Here is a 20,734-nt window from a genome sequence, read left to right as displayed (position 1 = left end):
GCATCAGATAAAAGGAACAGCTTGGAGGCCACCAGATTTCAGCCCCTGGCTAAGATTTTGTCTCTGTATTCACCCCGCTTGATAAATCAATGGCCCCAAAAGCCTCTAAAAAGTGGATTGGCCCTTGCAAATAAAATGTCTGTAGTCATACGTGACCTTTCATTTTAAGGATATTCACGTGAAAATTCCATCCTGGGAAGGAAATAAAGGAACATAGAATCATACACCATCAAATGAGCATGCGTGAGGTGGGGCCAGGGGCAGGGATGGAGGAATGTGTGGGTCCTTCATCTAGCTCAGCATCTGGTGGCTTCAGGCGAGCTCACATAGAGGCCAAGGTCTGAAAAAGACAAAAGGTGGAAGACAATCTTCCGGGCCTCTTCAAGCAAGAAGAAGGGTGCACCATGAGAAATGGCACTTGGTCCTGCAGGCAAGGGGGACACCCCCTTGTCTACCTAGCTCAGCGAGTCCCCAGCAACAGACAAAGGAGGAGAAATCACAGTGCTTCCCAGAGTCACAGGACTGCTCCAGAGTCCTTCTGAGCTGCATTCTCCTGCCAGCCCCATCCACTCACTAGCAGGGGAAGGCGCTTCATCTCTGAGCCTCAGATTCTTGCTCTGCACAATGGGGATAATTGTCCCCACCTCAAAAGACCATTGTGAGGGTCTGAACAGCCTCAACAGTTGAGATCCTGGGTGCAAAGCCCTTAGGACAACTCCTGGCCGCAAATATTCAGTGACCGGTTTTATTAGGAAGGACTGGACACTGGAAAGAGTGGGGACCTGGGATCCAAGAGGGTAGGAAAATCTCACTATCCTTGAGATTTTAAGGATGTGGTCCATACCTGTTACTTCCAAAGCTTTCAACGATAATAACAAGGTGACATCTGCTGAATGCTATTAGGTGCCCAAATATGAGCGGAACATTTTAGGTGGAACATCTCATTATATCATTCTAGCTACTTCAGAAGAGGAGACAATCATTACCCCCATTTAACAGATGAGAAAACTAATGCCCTCAGTCGGTGGTGTCCAATGTGGTGGCCACTGGCCACATTAATTAACATTAAAGACAATTAAAAATTCAGTTCATCAGTCACATGCACTAATCACAATTCAAGCGCCCAAGAGCTCCCTGGGGCTGGCGGCCACTGCATCAGACAGCACAGATATAAAATATTTCCATCATTGCAGAAAGTTCTGCTGGACAGCCCCGGATAAAAGGTAACGTGACTTGGCCAAGGTGACTGAGCTAATGAGTGGCAGAGCTGAAAGAGGATCCAACTGAGCATAGAACCATATTCTTAACAACCCACTTGGACAGCATCAGAGATCCTCTGCGCCTTCCCCCAACACATATTTATTGGGGGCCTACTATGTGCCGGGCACAGGCAAAAACCCACTGTGCAGGGGGCTGGCTTCTGGCCAGTAAGGGGCAGGGGCAGGGGCCAGGGGCCATCTCCGGTCACCTCCAAGACTTCCTTGCGCACATCGACGATCCGGAACCAGTGCCGGAGCTGGGGGAAGCCGTCCAGCTCAGCGTTGCGCTCCTGAAGGGCCACCTTCTTTTTGCAGGACAGCTGACGGCTGAAGTATTTCACCAGCTTGCTCTGCGGAGACACAGATGAGGACAGAGGGCGGGTCTCAGAGGCACGGCCAAGGGAGGATAAGCAAGAATCTCCCCACGGCCCCCTCCCCGCCCAAAACCCATCCAATGCCTATGTTAAAGGCTGGTTTAACTGCAGGGAGGAGAGGCACGCAGGAGTGTCACTTCATTGGGGGGCCTTTGGGCTGCAATCATGTACATTTCCACTGCATAGATCCTTGGACCCAAAGACTCCACTTCTAGGAACTCACCTAGAGACGCCGTCCTGGGCAAGAGGACTATAAAAGAATATTTCTTACAGATTGGCAAAAGATTGAAAACACCCTGAGGGTCCATCAGCAGGAGACTCATAAATGCAGGTACACAAGGGAACTCTATGCAGCTATAAAATGAGGAAGCGCGCTAGGTACTCATACAGAACAATCTCCAAGATACATTGTTACATAAAAATACTCTCCCATGCATGTGGGCAATGTCTACATTTATGTATCTTTGTAAATGCAGACACTCTGGGAAGATTTCTAAGAACCTAGGGAAGGGAAGGTGGGGGAGGAAGAGGGGTAGAAGAAACATTTTTTGTTTGGTTTTGTTTTGATGTTTAATTAAGGCAGAGTCAACATACAATATTATATTAGTGTCAAGTGCACAACCTAGTGATTCAACAATTATATACATTATGCCGTGCTCACTACCAGAAGCAGATAAGCACAGTGACATTTGTCACCGTACAAAGTTATTACAACGGTATTGACTATATTCCCAATGCTGTACTTTTCAGGGGAGGAAGAGGTGCAAACTTCCAGTTATAGAATAAATAAGTCACAGAGATGAAAAGTACAGCAGAGAAACATTTCATTGAAATCCTTTTGTACTACAAGAATCTTAGTTCACATGCAAACATTCACAAATTCACGAATACTTGTAGAATGAGATGGACATGAACTCATGCTATGGAGAGATGCCACGACACAAGAAAGGAAAACTAGTTAATGTAAAAACTAACATTTGACACACATCTGTCACTTACAATGTATTTCTAAGGACAGTGCTCCTGGAGGGTTTTATCCTAAAGAAATAATTAAGAATATTCACAAAGCTCTGCTCTAAATTGAAAAGAGCCACGAAAAATTGGAAATAATCCAACTCTTCAACAATAGGGGATGATATGAGTACAACATAGCTCTATGATAGCATATTATTAAAAATAATGTATAAAATATGTATAATATTTATAATGTACAAATCATGCATTAAAAACTTATAAAACTATATGTGTAGAGATGCACAGCGAAAAGCCTTGGGAGGGTATATAACAAAATATGAGCAGTAGTTATCTCTGATAGTAAGATTATAGGTAGGTAAGATTACTCAGATTAACAATTATAATTAAGGTTATTAATACTTAATAAATACTAAGATTATTGATGGAGATTTTTTCTATTTGCTTCTCTACAGCAAAACTAGAAAATATGAGGTATATGTATTACCTGCTTATTAATGGAAAAAATGTTTAGATGGGCTTGGCAAAATTTCTTTAACACCGATACTATCCAGTGTCACCAAGAATGACAGAAACCATTGAGAATGCCACTGGAAGGCAATTTGATTTTTGTCTCAAAGTTTTAATAGTCTCACTTCTAGGAATCTACCCTACAGAAATACTTATATACGTGTGTACATGGGGATAAAGGCTGGCTCGTTACTGCAGCACAATAATTTTAAAGACTTGAAAAGGTAGACTGATACATATTGACTTGGGAAAATCTCCAAGATTTCCATTTTCAGTGAAAAAGCAATCTGCAAAGGCAGCGTATACTATGATTACATTTATATTTTTAAAACTCTATGTGTGTTGGGGCGCCTGGCTGGCTCAGTCCGATGAGCACATGGCTCTTGATCTCAGGGTTGTGGGTTTGAGCCCCACGCTGGGTGTAGAGATGACTTAAAAATAAAATCTGGATAGCCTGGTGATGGGTATTAAGGAGGGCACGTTCTGCGTGGAGCACTGGGTGTTATGCACAAACAATGAATCATGGAACACTATGTCAAGAACTAATGATGTATGGTGATTAACATAACAATAAAAAAATTAAAAAATAAAATAAAATCTGGAAAACCATGTTTAAAAAGGTACATTAACCGAGGGGTGCCTAGGGGGTGCAGTTGGCTAGGTGTCTGACTCTTGGCTTCAGCTCAGGTCGTGATCTCTGGGTGGTGAGACTGAGCCCCATGTGGGGCCCTGTGCTCAGCACAGAGTCTGCTTAAGACTCTCTCTCCCTCTCCTTTTGCCCCTCCCCACCCCCTGCTCTCTCTCAATAAATAAAATCTTTTTAAAAATAAAAAGGTACATTAACCGAAAAATTAAGTATGGGGCGCCTGGGTGGCTCAGTTGGTTAAGCGACTGCCTTCGGCTCAGGTCATGATCCTGGAGTCCCGGGATCGAGTCCCACATCGGGCTCCCTGCTCAACGGGGAGTCTGCTTCTCCCTCTGACCCTCCCCCCTCTCATGTGCTCTCTCTCTCACTCTCTCTCAAATAAAAAAATCTTAAAAAAAATAAAAATATAAAAAAAGAAAAAAAGAAAAATTAAGTATGAATGAATCACAGCATATCCATAGGATGGAATACTGTGTAAACTTTCAAAAACAAGGTAGATTTAGATATGAAAACTGTCTCCAACACGCTCTCTCTCTCTATTCTAGTAAGTTTCAGGACAAAAGAGATCTCAGAATTATAACTTTCTTTGCCGCACAGAAACGAAACCCCTGCAATTAACAGCAAAATGGATCGCTCAGACCCTGAGATCGTGTCACCTATTACTGGCAGTAGGCATGCCTAGCAGGCTTGCTCCTTTGCACTGATTTAAGTTGAGGGCTTATTAGTAATTGCAAAAATAGAAGAGCACAATATAGAACCAGAGAAAGAGGACTCTACTGTCAAGTCTTTAATTGTTTTTTTCCATGCCCGCGTGTTGGAGTAAGAGGCGGCGTCAGGGAGGGGCTAGAACCTTGGGCACCAGAATCAGGCTAACCTGGGCTCCAGTCCCCACTGCCAAAGGACCTCAGCAAGTTTCAAAACTGCTCTAAACCTCGGTTTCCTCACCTGGAAACTGAAGGTTCAAGTGTACCTACTTCACAGGACTGTGGAGAGAGTTAAAAGGGATTATTCATGCAAAGCGGTGCTGAATGCATAGCAACGGTGCTGATTTTGCACCCCATAAACTCACAAGCATCTGCCACAGTTTCCTTGGAGGGGTTATGCCCAAATTTACTAACTCTCAGTACCAGAAAAAGTCTTTCTGATAAATTAAAATTAATCTGTTTCAACATGCATATTCTTTAAAAATCAAATGTATCCTTTCTCCAATGTTTAAAATATACAGGATAAAGTTATACTGCACAGAAAGGTACTTTTAGTTGGGTTAAACTAAAAACTGTCTTCCTAACTCATATTTAAATCCTGATTCTGAAATTCATAGGATTTAAATCTAAGCAACTTACAGAAATCGCTTAAAAGGAATAAATGCTTACTTTATTAACTATATCTATAAATTTGGGATTTTTCCTAACTGGGCTTCCTCAAGATTTTCACCTAAATAAATACAGTTTTACTCTTTATTATTTTATGCCTACATGTGCCCGTGTTGGATTTCAAATATGGTGAAAGAAGTAAGAATGTGGTTTCTTGACATAAATAAAAACAATGTGGTTTCTTGACTTAAAGAAACAAAGAAAGCAGTGTCAAAGAAAGCCAGCGACATCATGTCTCCCATAACTTTATTTTTTTTTAAGTTTTTATTTAAGTAATCTCTACACCCAGCGTGGGAGTTGAACTCACAACCCCGAGATCAAGAGTCACACGCTCCACCGACTGAGCCAGCTATGTGCCCCAGTCTCTCATATTTTTGAGTAAGCATTCATTGTCAACAGAAGACTGAAAAACCAGACTGAGCCCTGATGCTGAATGGCAGGAGCCAGGGAGCCATGTCACAACCCCGCTCAAACACCCATTCTTGAATAGCAGATCTCCCAAGTGTGGGTCACACTGATAACTTGAGGCATGGCATTGAGTGACAATGGGTCGCATAGTAAGCCTGTTCTCTGTCCAAACCTCTCTTCAGCTATCTGACCATATATCAAGGAGACAGTCTCTGTCCAGTGATGCTATGTCTTTAACACCTCACGTGTTCTGATCTCTGTAACAGAGAGCAGGACATAGACTCATAGCCTTGGGCAGGTAACAATAGTGAGCACAACGTAATAACGACACCACTGTTTTTTGTTGTTTTTTTTTTAAAGATTTTATTTATTTGTCAGAGAGAGAGAGAAGACACAAGCAGGGGGAGTGGCAGAGGGAGAGGGAGAAGCAGGTTCCCTGCTGAGCAAGGAGACGGTCGGGACTTGACCCCAGGACCCTGAGATCATGACCTGAGCTGAAGGCATCCCATGATACTACTATTTTTGTTGTGTTAACTTTCTTTCTTTTTTTTTTAGGATTTTATTTACTCATTTGAGAGAGAGAGAGAGCACAAGCAGAGGGAGAGAGAGAAGCAGACTCCCTGCTGAGCTGGGAACCTGATGCAGGGCTGGATCCCAGAACCTGGAGATCCTGACCTGAGCCAAAGGCAGAGGCTTAACCATCTGAGCCACCCGGGTGCCCCTGTTGTGTTAATTTTCTTGATTGCCTTCCATTCATGGCAAAGTGATACTAGTTTTCCATTACAATAGTTGTATAATGTTTATTTTTAAATGCATGTATGTTTTTAAAAATTGAGTGGGTTTAAAGAACATACACATGGGGCACCTGGGTGGCTCAGATGGTTAAGCATCTGCCTTGGGCTCAGGTAGTGATCTCCATGTCCTGGAATCGAGCCCCACATTGTTGGGCTCCCAGTTCAGTGGGGAGTCTGCTTCTCCCTCTCCCTCTGCCTCTCCCCTGCGTGTGTTCTGTCTCTCTCTCTCTCAAATGAATAAATAAAATATTTTTTAAAAAGAACATACACAGATACAGCAAAAAGCACAATGGTGGTGTCAAACTAATGAGTTGGGGAAACACTGTTCTATAGAACAACATTCAAATGCAGACATTATTCGGGGCTCAGCTGTAGTCCATTTCTCCTTCCTTACCTCTTTCATTTCCATGCAATTCCCTAAACACATCACCTCAAATGTTCCCCCTCTATGATTTTGTTCAGGTCCCCCCATCTAGAAGTCATTTCTATACCCACCTGTGGTAGATTGTAAAGATACCCCAATTCCTTTATGCCTCCTGCCTCCATACCCTTTGCAATGTGCCCTTACAATTAACTCACAAACGAGGCAGAGTCTGTGCCCATAACCCTCCAATCGGTTGTGAAAGTATCTTGCCTCAGCCAATAGAAAAAGGCTTTTCATGGTTCTACTTGCTGCCTTGGATCTGCCATGTCCATGAGAATGTGTCCAGGCTGGTCAGTTAATCCACTGAGGGAGGAGGGACCATGGAGAGCAAAGCCAAGTCTTCCCGGACATCCCACACAAAGCCAGCCATCTCAGCTCAGGCAATAGCCAAGTGTTGCCAGGCTGTTGGCTGTGAGCAAGCCCAGCCAAGATCAGAAGAGCCAGGAATCTGCAACTGATCCCCAGATGCATGGTCAACAAATGTTTATGTTGTCTGCAACTAAGGTTTTGTGGTCGTTTGTTACGGAGCAGTATTGGGACGCACAGCTAACTGATACACCACCCCATCAACTCCTAGAAATCTGATTTTTTCTCCAAAGTTCATCTCAAATGTCACCTTCTCCAGCAAGTCCTTATCAAATCTTCCCTCACGTTTTATTTTTACCTACTCCATTATAACATTTAACAGTTTTTTCTTGCATTATAATCGGCTAGTAACAAAGACACTGGATATCTTAAAGGGCTGAGGAGCCCTTTCTAGATTTGGAAGCATCAATGAAACAAGAACAATAGTAGAAATAAAAGTACCATTATTGAGCACTTCCATGTGCCAAGCCCAGGCTGAAGGGCTACCACGCATCAGGTCAATATATCCACACATTCCCAGGGGCTAGATGCTGTTGAGATCTACATTTTACAGATGGAGAAATTCGGCACAGAGAAGTTAAGCGATTTGTTCACGACTGTGGAAAAAGCTAGACCATTTCGGATAAGGCCAAAGCTCCCTTTGTCCACTCAGACTAATGCTGGTCCTCTTCTCCCTGGACATAATGGAGGTAACCACTGAAACTAGTTTGGTGTCCACATTTCCAGACCTTCTTCTATGCTTCTGTGCATTTCTATACGTGTGTGTGTGTGTGTGTGTGTGTGTAAACTGCAGCATAGGTGGATGTGTAGGGTTGGGTTTTTTTCCACATAAATTGTACCTTACTTTTTTCACCCAGTAGCAAGCCTCGAGCATCTTTCCCTGATAGTTCCTACAGATCTAACTCATTCCTTTTAATCTTCTGCAGGGATTCCTTTGATACTGGGGTCAAAAGCCCATGATGTGAGCGGTTCTGTGATGTCTGCTGGGGGCATCTTTGTCGGCTATGATAGAGCATTTTCAGGAATAACAGCCCTGAGAGCAGCCACCATTTACTAAATACTTGCAATGAGCCTGGGGCAGTGGGACAATTACTTTGAATGTGCCTGTTGGTTTTTAATCCATGCGACCATGCTAGCTGTGAGGCTGGTATTCTGAGCCTATTCTGTGAACAAGAACCCTGAGGTGTCGAGAGGTTAAATCACATACCCAGATCCACAAAACTATTGAAGCTGGGGAGCCAGGGCAGGAGCCCAGATCTCCCTCCCTTTACCAGGGTGCTGCACTGAGTTGCTCACGGGTCCTTCCCACTGAATTGGAAATCCAAAGTCAGGTGGACCCCTCACTCATCTTGGTAAGGCTTCCAGGTATTGTGGGAGAAGTGAGTTTCTAAATCTGGGCGAACAGCTCCCTTCCAGGGCGGTGGGCTCCCACGGGCAGCAGGCGTTCACTGCGCGACTCCGAGGGGCAAGACCCTGTCCAGGGCCCTGGGAATTCAAAGAGCAGTCTACACCCATCCAGGCCTGCAGGGGCTCTCAGTGGGGCAGACAAGACAGACGTGCAAACACGAATCATGAGGCCAGATGAGAGGAGCCAGAACGAAGAGCAGCCAGGCTTTGGCACAGGCACCAAGGATGCAAAATTAAGAGAACAGTCTCATAGACAGCAATTTGCCATGATCACAGGATGATAATGATGGGAGTTCTATGTTTATTCTAGGAGAAGCAAGGCCTACCATTCATTCATTTACTGTGTGTGTGTGTGTGTGTGTGTGTGTGTTTAAGGTGCTTTCTAAATACCAAGTAGGAGGGATACAAAATCAATTACACATCCTAGGGCAGGGCTATTCAGCTATTCTGGTGTGGCCTGAACACAGATGCTCTGAAGGCTATGAAGGCCAGGCTCCTTCAGATTTGTACAGAAATCAAGAGCATTTAGTTACTTTGATAGCTATTGGACAGAGTGCTTTCTTGTCCATTGAATCTAATATCGTCAAAGTGAGGCTTGTATTCTGTTTGGATATTTCGGTCCCCTTCATTTTTCCACTAACTCGTTTTTATCATATTTTACAAAAGCACTGGCTACAAAGTGCCAGGAAAACAAAAAAGCTGATTCTTCAACCCAGAGGGTGTGAGAGGCACTGACCTCCACACTCAGGGAATTTCAGCAATGAAGCTGAATCCCCCTACGTCACTAGATAAATTACTTTCCACAATGGTTTCAAGGATACTGCCTTATAAGAGCACCACAGCAATGCTGAAGTGGGTGTTAGATTGTCATTGGCATGCTACAGATGAGAAACTGAGGTTCAGGGCCACTGGAATCCTGCCCCAGCTCACACGACTAAAGCAGCACCAGGTCAGGATTTAAACTCACGTCTGATTACCAGTCATATGCCCCCTTCGCGATAGCTCTCTACAGAAGCAGAGGGTCCAAACGGCCTAGAGGTCAAGGTTGAAAGCACAATTGGAAATGAGTCTTTGTATGTCCTCACCCTGCCAGGTGTCCTAATTTATTTTTAGGTCACCCTCAATTCAAGTCCATACAGAGCTGAACTGCAAAAGGTCCAAAGGTTCCACCTTCAAGTGAAGAAACACAGGGCTCCTGGAAATAGCACATCCATGCTGAGCCCACCACCCACCCTTGCCTTGCCCTGCCCCGGTGCAAAATAAGGTCTCGGGGCCTGGGGTCTGAGGGATCCCAGGAGTCTTGAGAGAGACCGAGAGATGTAGTTCTCCAACTCCACACCAGGGGACAGCCTGGCACCTTCCACTGCAGATGGAAAAATTTTTCAGACCCTCCTGGATCTGAGCATCCTCAGTGCCTTATTACTGTACTCCGTATTAGCATGATGGTAAATTTAGCAGCATAAACAAAAAAAAAAAAAATGTTTAAAGTCAAGACATGTGACAGAGCTATAAATAATCATGTCTGAAATCTCTAATGTGAAATGGGGAACTTTTCACTTAGAATCTAAACCAAGATAAACCCTGGGGCCCATGGGCAAGCTCCTGGGGTTCGGTTTGCTGAGCCCCAAACCATCATTGCTTAGGTGCTACTTTGTTTTGTTTAATTTTTTAAAGTAATCTCTACATCCAACATGGGGCTCAAACTCATGACCCCAGGATCAAGAGTCACATGCTCTTCTCACTGAGCCAGCCAGGTGCCCCCTAGGTGCTATTTAAAAAAAAAAAAAAAAAAAGCTAAAGCAGAGTGTACGAAAGCTGGAAGGGAGGACAGGGCAGATTGAGGATATTCTAAGTGATCTTTCACAAACCATCTCTCTTGTAAACCCCATGGCAATGTCAAGGGGCGGGTCTCCTCTCCCACGCATTTTACACATGAGGAAACTGAGGCTCAGAAATGTGGCATAACTGGCCTTACAATCCCACGGATGGTGAGGCAGACTCCACAGCGCCCTGTGCCCCCCTCAGGGCTGCCTGTCAGCAGACACCCCACTATCACTACCTTCTGGCAGGCAGGCCCCAGCTAGCAGCAGAGAGCTGAAGTCGCGAACCCACAGCGCCCCCGCCTCTGCGCTTCCGCCCGCGCCCAGAGCTCTCTCCTCCGGCTGCAGGCACAAATGGCACTCTCCTACCCTTCGGGCGCCACCCCTTCCCAACCGCCCCGCCGTGTCACCCTCACACCACCCTGCTTTTTTCCTCAGTACCACTTATCCTTAGCCCACAAATGATCCTGTTGATTGGTTTCCATGGTTACGCCCCCCATCAGCACCATCACACACACCCCCATCAGAATGCCAGCTCCAGAGAACACCACGGGCTTGGCCCCCAGCGTGCACAGCGGTGCCTGGCACACAGTCAGCCCCCCGGGACGTTTTTCTGGGTGGTTCATCGGGGTTGGGGGGAGGGCCAGGCCTCTCCCAGGACGTCCCAACCCCTTTTCCAGTGGGCGCTGCTCGTTCAAAACCGGGGGCCCCCACCCCTGGCTCTGCAGCCAAGGCTCTGCGTCCCCCAGGCTGCAGTGGGGCCCAGCCAGGCGCCCCAACGCCTTCCCACGGTTGCCAGGGCGACCATTGTCATAACATCCCTGGTGCTCGGCGGGGCCAGCTGACAGTGGAGAGAATGATTTGACTCGCTAACGTCTCAAGTAACAGGCCGATTTGCATCCGCAGGCAAATTCCCAGCTGAGGGCTGGAGGCCTGGGGGATGGCACTCTTCCTCCTGTCTCTACCCCAGATCCGTTAGGGTGGCCTCCCTCAGGCTGAAGCAGACAGGACCCACCAGTCTGGGCTGTCCCCCAGGGGTGCCGGAACCAAGCCCACTCCTTCGGAAAAATGCCCACTGCACGTGGCTTGGGGGTAAAGCCCTCAGGGCTGCTGGTGGCTTTTCCTTTTCTTTACATTATTATTGCTAACGAATATAACAAACAACAGTGAGGGGAGTTTCACTGATTTAATGAGCACTTACTAGATGCCAGGCCCCCTGGTAACTTTCTCACATAGTCCATCACTATAATTTTAATATTTATGCTGTAACAAAACATGTTAGAATACAGTTGTGTATCTATATACTGTATAATATATATTTGGACACAAATCATAGATAGGAATTCATAGACATACATAATACAATTAGAAATATAATAGTATGTATATTATATAGTATACATTTCTAATGATAAAACTGACATTTGCTGATCCTTCTTATATGTTAGCCTATGCCTACTGTTTCACTACCTCATTAAGTTACTAATGATGCTGTTATCAATACGCTATTACATAATAATATAGTAATAAACAGAATCATAGCTAAGTTTTACTGAGCACTTACTATGTGCCAAGCATTGTGCTAAGTGCTTCATTAATATTTTATTACATACACACACGAAAGGCGAAGAGCCCAATGACCCCCCATTATGAAGATGAGAAACAAGAGGCTCAGAGTAACAATGCAACTTGCCTGAAAGTCACATGGAAAACCAGCAGGGCCCAAAATTGCCCCCCCGAACCTGTCCCATTCCTTATTTCCATGCCACAGGTTAAAGTGGTCCAACACAGCTTGCAGCAGAACCCCCTCGGGATGGTGTTAAAAATACACATGCTGAGCCCCTGCTTCCCCCAACCCACACATGCGGAATCAAATACTCTTGGGGACAAGGGGGCTTCTCATTTCTTTTAAACAAGGTCCCCAGATAGTTCTGACAAAGGCAAAAAGTCCAGAACCACTGGCTTCAGGTTTTTTGATCACTCATTACCACTGCAGTGCCAATTAGGTGATCTGATTAAATTAATGAGTCTTGAGGGGTTGAAATTCCAGAGAGGGCAGTTTCAAGTGATGTATGTAGTACCAACAATCCTAAAAAGGAGGAGAAGAAGCAGGGAGAAAAATAAGATGCAGGGTCCCCTAAGGCAAACTTAGGTTGGCCGAAGGTGTAACCACTCCCAACCTTTTTGGAACGAGGAAGGCCTGCGTGATAAATAATAACATGTGTTTTGTCCAGGGCTGACTTTAGGGGAGCAAAGCCAATCATTCTAAATCATAACCCACCACCCATCTCCCCGGCCCCCTCTTTAATCACTCACCAGGGACCAAGCTGTGCAGAGAAATATAAGCTCATAGGGTGGGGGCCCACCCTTTGCACCTACATTTTGATCTATGAGACAGGCTGGCAAGTAACAAAGATAGGCGGAAAAGAAAGAAGGAAGGAGAGAAAAGAAGAAAGGGTGAACTATAGGGAAAGTAGAACTAAGACCCCAGAAATAAAAGACCAGACACATCAGGGGGGAAAAACACAAAACACATATGCACTAAAAGTAAGTCTCTTTGGGGCAACTTCTTCACTTTGACCACGGAAGCCTGTTCTGTCCAGACCCACACTGCTCGATAGACCAGCCACTCAGCACATGTGGCTATGTACAGGGAAATTAAAGTGAACTAAAGGGCTAGGGCATCTTATGGGCACCACTGACCAAAAATCCAGAAAAAGGGGGGAAAAAAATCCAGAAAGCATCCCTTGCAGTCATTATGTGATGTCAGACAATCAGAGAATTCAACCCCCCAAAAATGTCATTAGAATTTGAGCTTAGAATTGTGTGAGACAAACTAGTTTCCTGAATGGGTTAGCACCTTTAAGTTCTGGGAAAATCTAGGACGAATAATAGACATATTTAAGATAATTAAAACCCATAGTATTACTATTTGAAATAAAGAGTCTGTGCCTTTGGAGTATTTATTTTCTATTCTCTTAAGGTTTTAAATAATTTAGCCAGTTAAAGTAAGAATTCACCTGTCTGGTTTGAAACGTGTAATTGAATAACTGATTTAGATGTGCATTTGACATTGAAATTGTATTCAATTTATGTACACTATTAGGAAGTGGCTTAAGGCCCAGCCTGTTTGTAAGTTTGATTTTTTTAGATTTCTATGTGCTATGTAAATAGTTGGGAAGGCTTGTCTGTCAACAATTAGAGCACTTTAAAGAAATTCCTGTATATCAAATTTATAAATACAGTTTACATTGTTTGGCGATATTTAATTCACTACAGTTGTCAGTGGAAGCAAATATGATGCAGAATCCCCTATATGTGATTGCTGAAATTTGCTAGACTGACACGAACAGAATAATACTGTATATACACTGAATTAAAAGCACAAGGAGAGGGGTGCCTTGGTGGCTCAGTCAGTTGGGCAACCAGCTCTTGGTTTTGGCTCAGGTCATGATCTCAGGGTCCTGGGATCAAGTCCCACATCGGGCTCCTTGCTAAGCAGGGAGCCTGCTTCTCCCTCTGCCTGCCGCTTCCCCTGCTTGTGTTCTCTCTAAGTAAATAAATAAAATCTTAAGAAAAAAAAGATTTGCAGGGCGCCTGGGTGGCTCAGTCGTTAAGCGTCTGCCTTCGGCTCAGGTCATGATTCCAGGGTCCTGGGATTGAGCCCCACATCGGGCTCCCTGCTCGGCGGGAAGCCTGCTTCTCCCTCTCCCACTCCCCCTGCTTGTGTTCCCTCTCTCGCTGTGTCTCTCTCTGTCAAATGAATAAATAAAATCTTAAAAAACAAAAAAAAGATTTGCAACATTGCCTCAATGTAAAACACAGGCGCAGGCTCCCCAAGGACACAAGGCATAGGTATATACGAAGCAGATTTGAGTGGGAGAGGTAGAGAACAGAACAGGGAATACTGGCTGTGAAATTTACCCCAGAATGAAGAGAGTCCATTAAATCCTTCAGGAGGAAGCACAAAGGCTATAAACGCATCCACTAACCCCTCTCCATTTTATTTTATAAGGATATAAGGATTTTTGCCAAATACTCAATATTACGGTCACCGTGACCCCCGCTCAATACTGAGTAGCTTCGGATGGAAATCAGGGAGTGGTTCAAGTGATTTTGATTTTTTTTCCCCAGTTGGTAAATTTCACACACACAGGAAAAGATTCTGACCCCAAAATACAGCTGGAAAATTTCAAGTTAGCCAGAAAGTGGTCCAGCCAAGATGAACCATACAACATCACTATACCCTTTGAAAGCACGGGTGATGAAAGACTAAAATCAAAGGCAGGGGCCCAGCATTCAACTCCCTGCTCAGCAATTAAGTTGCTGTGGGACCTCTCACGGACTCGTCTTTCTATCCATTAAATGAGAGGTTAAAAAATGGTTGCTCTCCAGAGTGACTCCAAGTTTAAAAATTCCAAGATTATTCTTAGAGGTGACGCCAATGGGGGAAGGGCAAAAGTATCCTTTGTAGATTTACACTAGTCTCAGCCTTGCCAGGCAAGGAAAAGCCATGTTTGCATGTCCCCGTGCTGCACCTGGGACCTTGGCAACAGTGTTCAGAAGAGAACACTCACCAGGCAGGTGGGGCTCAGGGTTGGGGCGTGAGCCTCCTGGTTTTGCATTGCAAGAAAAAAAAAAACCTCCAAGCAAGGAGGCTCTCACACACATGCCTACCATGGATCAGCAAAGGGAAATCATAGAGCAAGAAGAGTTCCAAGCTGGGAGTTGTTCAGAAGACCAGCTTCCCATCTGGCCCTCTCCTGAACAAGCTGACAGAACCTCACTCAGCCAATCACTTCAGCCAGCGCTGTCCAGTAGAACTTTCCGTAATGGTGGCAGTGTTCTACATCTGTGCTGTCCAAGATGGTAGCCAGTGGTCCCATGTGGCTGTTGAGTCCCTGAAATGTGGCTACTGCTTGTAATTGAGGAGCTGAATTCAAAGTTGTATTTAATATTCATTAATGTAGCTTTAAATAGCCACGAGCAACCGACCAGTGGCTACCATCTTGGAAGTAAGATGTAACCTTTTCTCCATGGCAATTCTCCTCCCCATTTTCCTCCCCCTCAGCAAAAAGCCATACCTAATCCCTTCTATTCTCCGGGTGTGTTTAGGGGTTGAATGAAGGGATGACTACAAAGAGCTGAGGATTTGCCAAGAGAAGGTCCCTCCAGAGGTGTAAGGTGGTTCTGTCAAGCCGAGCTTGGTGCATTCTCCCACTCATATCTTGGTGCAGTCATAGACAAAGGCCCAAGGTCCTGAGAATGTCACCCAAGACCTTCCTTTCCCATGGCCTCAGTGCTTTCCATTTCTCCCCAAAAGATACATTCCATAGATTCCCAGTGCACACTGAGTACCATCCAAATGCCTTACCCTGGTCTGCGGGGCCCTGGCCACTTCTCCCCTGTTATGAACCCCACAACCCCTTACTCCAAGTCCACAAGAAGACCCACTGAATGAAACTGTGGGGGTGACAGAGCAATGAGTTTTTCACAAGGTGATTCTGATGCACATTCTGGCTCGAGAGCACCTGCTCTAGACCCTTCTAATACTTCTGATCTGACCTCCCTGCCTGTTGACCTCCCGTTTATCCTTCAAGTTCAAGCTCAAATGCTCACTCTCCCTGGAAGCTCTCTCTCTTCCCCACCCAAAAGTATAACTCCCCACCCTCACCACCCAAACCACAGTGTTTATGCTTGCCACCTATAATATATTGCCTGTATTAGGGTTCTTTATATTCATTTCCTACTTCCCCCACCAGATTTTACTTATTGAAGGGGAGGGGGCCCTGTCTTTGTCATCTTTGAGTTCTCCCTGCTATGAACATAGTGGCTGCCCCCTGGGAAATCATTAATCCATACAATGGGTTCGCGAATGAATGAAGGCTCTGCCCACATGAACAAATGAAAGGCCTTCTCCATGCACAAAACCCACAGCTGCCTCACGGGTCCTGGGTTTGGATTCCCAGCCTGGACTCCCGATTACTTTTTTTGTTTTGTTTGTTTTGGCTTGTTTGGGGGTGCAGAGGGGGTTTGGTGAAAAAGAGATACAAACATAACAGATTGGCAACTCCAACCATCTGCTACTCACCTAGGAATGAGGTTGTTTACAGGAGAAAGAAGTGAAAAGCTACTTTCCACAGAGAAAGAGAGAGAGAGGTTCTTTTCCTCTTGTGTCCCACTTTATATGGCAACTGTGCTACCAATGTGCCCCACCCCCAGCCCCCGCTGTCCCTTTCCTCCCAAGTGTCTCCACAGCTAAGAAATGGTGACAGCAGTCTCCATGTTTCAGGCTCTTTATGTATCTTCTCTCAAACCTACAAGGTTGGCCTCACTGCCAATATGAGGAAAAGAAGAAGTCAGTGGACTTGCTTGGCACTAAGTCCAGCTGGGCAGTGGCACAGCTGACCCCGGGGCCATCTGGCTCCGAAGCTGCAGTCCTTCCACAAGCCACGGCAGCCAGTTGAGTTGGTAAGAGATGGAACCAGAGACCAAGGTTGTGGATTCAAGTCCAGCAAGGTCAATTAGGAACTATGCGTCTTAGAACAATTCATATCATTTAAGGTCGTGACAACAGAGAGAACAGGAGACTGAATAGCTTAGGATGCCCCGGCCTCTGTACCACAATCCTATTCAGGGCCCTGTAAGGGGATGTTGTGGTATCCTGTGCACATTTACAGAAGACACATATTTCCCTGAAATCCCATAGGCAGCTACAGGCCTCAACAGGAAAACACCAGGCGGCTCTAAAAGGCCAGACCACTTAAAGAGGAAAGCACCTTGCAGCTCCCAACAAGGCCCCCCTCTCAAGGAGCTCAGAATGGAGAGAAGTGAAGAGGTAGATGCACAGCTCCTTCACCTGATTGCAGGGAGCAGTGGGTGCTACAGTAGAGGCACAAGCAAGGTGCTCCAAGGATGGAGAGATGATGTTTGGGAAGGACAATCTGGGATAATTCCCTGGAGGAGGTGACATCCAAAACAGGCCTTGACAGATATTTATAATTTCCTGTGTTCCAAATCACTATTCAATTGCCCCCTACACACGCACAAACATAACCACACTGGCTTCCACGTGAGCAAAAAGGAATCTTGTGTGGATGGGAGGTTGAATTAGATGAGTCTTAAGGTTCCTTTCAACCCTAGAATCCCATGATTTCAGAGATCTGACCTAACTATTCTTCTATCCACCGAAGCATCCATGCAACCATCCATCCACCATCTGTCCATCCACCCATCCATCTACCCATCCATCCATCCATACAACCATCCATCCACCATCGGCCCATCCACCCATCCATCTACCCATCCATCCATCCATACATCCATCCATCCACCATCTGCCCATCCACCCATCCATCTACCCATCCATCCATCCATACAACTATCCATCCACCATCTGTCCATCCACCCATCCATCCATTCATGCAATCATACATCCACCATCTGTCCATCCACCCACCCATCAATCCATGCAACCATCCATCCACCATCTGCCCATCCACCTATCCATCTACCCATCCATCCACCCATGCAACCATCTGTCCATCCACCCATCCATCTATCCATGCAACCATCCAACCACCATCTGTCCATCCACCCATCCATGCACCCATGCAACCATCTATCCATCATATAAGCATTTCACTCATGGTATTGCTTAGCACCACATAACGAAAACACAGGGAAGCCAGGATTGACTCCCATTTTGAACATGAATGACATCATAGGGGGCACATCATGCTAAGTATAGCTGCTACATCCAAGTGATATAAATTTCTATTACTACTCTTAATAATAAGTTTCGTTTATAACCAAACACATAGAATAAGATAATGTTTTCAAGTGCTTCTCATAGTACCTGGCACACAGACGACAATGAATAAATAGCTGATTTCAAGGAAGTGCCAACCACCATGCTAAGGCCTAGAATAAAATAGTCAACAAGGCAGACTTGATCCCGGCCCTTATGGATCTTGTATTTTTGTGGGAAAAAGAGATGACAAGTAAGCATAAATAAGATAACCACAGATTGTGATAAATGCTATGGTTTCAACAAAGAGCTTAGAGCTCCTAACAGGGAAGGATGGTTTGTTAGCTGGACCAGCCTAAGATGTCTCCCTACTGAGGGGGCCAGGTGTCCACGCACAGCACATACAAAGGTCCTGAGGTGGGAAGGCACTTGGCATGTTTCAAGAACTGAGAGCTGGAATATCATGGGTGAAAGAAAAAGGAGATGAGGTCAAAGATACAAGCAGGAGCCAGCTCATGTAGGTCCTATTACAGTCATGGCAAGGAGGTGGATTTCACTCCTATGCAGTGGGGAACTGCAGAAGTTTTGTAAGTGTGGAGTAACGTTATTTGATAAAATGGATAAAAAAAAAAATCTCATTTGTCCTGCAAAGCAACTTTGTGAGATGCTTCCGGCCAACGTCGTCATCATGCTCGTTTTACAAAAGGAGAAAGCGAGGCACCAGTTGATCCATCTGTTCAAGACCTGTAATTCTGTAACCCACCCAGCTAGCCATCTGGGCCTCCTCCTGCCTCGAAATGGTGAAGCCCCTCCCACAGATGATACCTCTGCACAATCCTCAATCCCACAGCAAAATAACACAACAAAAGAGAGAAGAAAAGAAGGCATGGGACCAAGGATAGGGAGAAATCCTGTCTCCAGCGAGGCCTCTGCACAACATTCATTCATAAGCATGGGCTTGAGCTGGGATGGACATTATGAGCTCCGTATCAGAGAGGCAAAACCCTCAACTACGCCAGCTTCCGCCAGAACTAATTTCAGGCATTTCTGAAATTCCATTACTTGGTGTGGTGGGCAGGGAGAGCCATCTCAGCATCCTGATGGCCAACCAGGCCCACATCTTCAGTTTCACCAAAAGGTGATAATCAGAAGAGATGTCAACCAAAACGCTGTCTCCAGCTGAGGAAGCACACCATCTTCTATTTCTGGAGGTTGTGCACTTTGTTGTACCTTTACGAAAAATAATCTAGCGAGAATGATCAAAAACGCAACTTACATATCCTCTGGCCTCTGCAGCTATTGTAGATTGGGTAGAAAGGAGAAATGTCAAAAGGCTACACTGAATAGATCTCTGGACAGCCCAGCTTGGGGAAGGGGGCCCTAGAACTCATCTCGCTTCACTGTCACCCTCTTCGCTACCATACGCTCTAGTCCTTCTCTTTACATTAAAGCCCCCCAGCAATGAAGCGGGGGAAGAGGCCACCATGGGATCCGCCACAGAGAAAACATGCACATCACTAAGGCCTTTCTGTCCTCCTTCACGGGGTCCAGTAGGTAATGGCAAAGGAGGCCCCTACTGGGAGCAGGGAGGACAGGTCCCGGCTGGGTATCCTTGGACACATGACCTACGTGGGCCTTGGATTCCACCACGATGGGCATGATCACCACAGCCCTGTTGGATGCAGACAGGGAAGCCCAGGCTCAGCGACGCAAAATGATCCCTTCAGGCTGACCCAGCTAAGAGGTGGCACAGCGGGACTGAGAATCCAGGTCTTTCCAAAGAAGGTTGTAGTCGTCACTCCTGCCCCTGTTTCGTGAGTGTTCACCACATGCTGGGCATCGTGCTAGGCACTTGACACGTGTGCCTCATATAATAACATGCACAACAACCCTATGAAGTAGGTATGATGATTCATCACACTGATGAAGTGGACAGAGAGGTGAGACAGTTTGCCCAAGATCACACAGCCAGGAAAGGTGGAGCAAGGAAATGAAAACAGAAAGTCTAGCCCAGGGCCCAGGCACCTGACCATTAGGCTACCCTGCCAAGGTTCTCTCTGGGGATAAAAGTGTGTGTGTGCACACATGTGTGTACATTACATATAGGATATACCTATCATCACACACGCATGATATGATTATACGATATATAATATACACAGTATAGTCAGGGCGCCTGGGTGGCTCAGTGGGGTAAGCGTCTGCCTTCGGCTCAGGTCATGATCCCAGGGGCCTGGGATCGAGTCCCACATCGGGCTCCCTGCTCAGCAGGGAATCTGCCTCTCCCTCTCCCTCTGCCTCTCCCCCCTGCTCATGCTCTCTCTCTGATAACCAAATAAAATCTTTAAAATTATATATGCACACACATATTATAGTATACATATAATATGCATTTATATAATATACATACATTATATATAATTTACACACACATATAGATACGTGTAAGTATTATATATATATCCTTTATTTCTCTTTGCTATATGTATTTTATGTCATAAACATCTACTATCCAGGTTATTAAAAAAAAATAGGGTCATCCCCTAGGAAAGAGAAAGAATATCTTGTCTTCTAAAAAGAGGCAGAGATTGGGGAGGTTGCCCATGATGTTTACATGAAGGCCCGGTTTGG

The 20,734-nt window shown here is 45.5% G+C and overlaps 1 protein-coding gene across 2 annotated transcripts in view; it reads right to left on the bottom strand.

Moving 5' to 3' along the window:
- KSR2 (kinase suppressor of ras 2) overlaps positions 1-20,734 on the bottom strand; it is a 403,757-nt gene that overhangs the window by 321,682 nt on the left and 61,341 nt on the right. For both annotated transcript variants that reach the window (XM_088019751.1, XM_028116658.2), the window contains exon 2: positions 1,469-1,609. In XM_088019751.1, coding sequence (XP_087875877.1) covers positions 1,469-1,609 — 141 coding nt within the window. The remainder of the gene's footprint in view (positions 1-1,468; positions 1,610-20,734) is intronic.

Source organism: Eumetopias jubatus, unplaced genomic scaffold, assembly GCF_037043125.1.
Source record: "Eumetopias jubatus isolate StellerSeaLion01/CBP00866 unplaced genomic scaffold, mEumJub1_p1.0 scaffold_16, whole genome shotgun sequence".
NCBI classification, from domain to species: Eukaryota; Metazoa; Chordata; class Mammalia; order Carnivora; family Otariidae; genus Eumetopias; species Eumetopias jubatus.
This window is presented reverse-complemented; position numbering and strand designations above follow the sequence as displayed.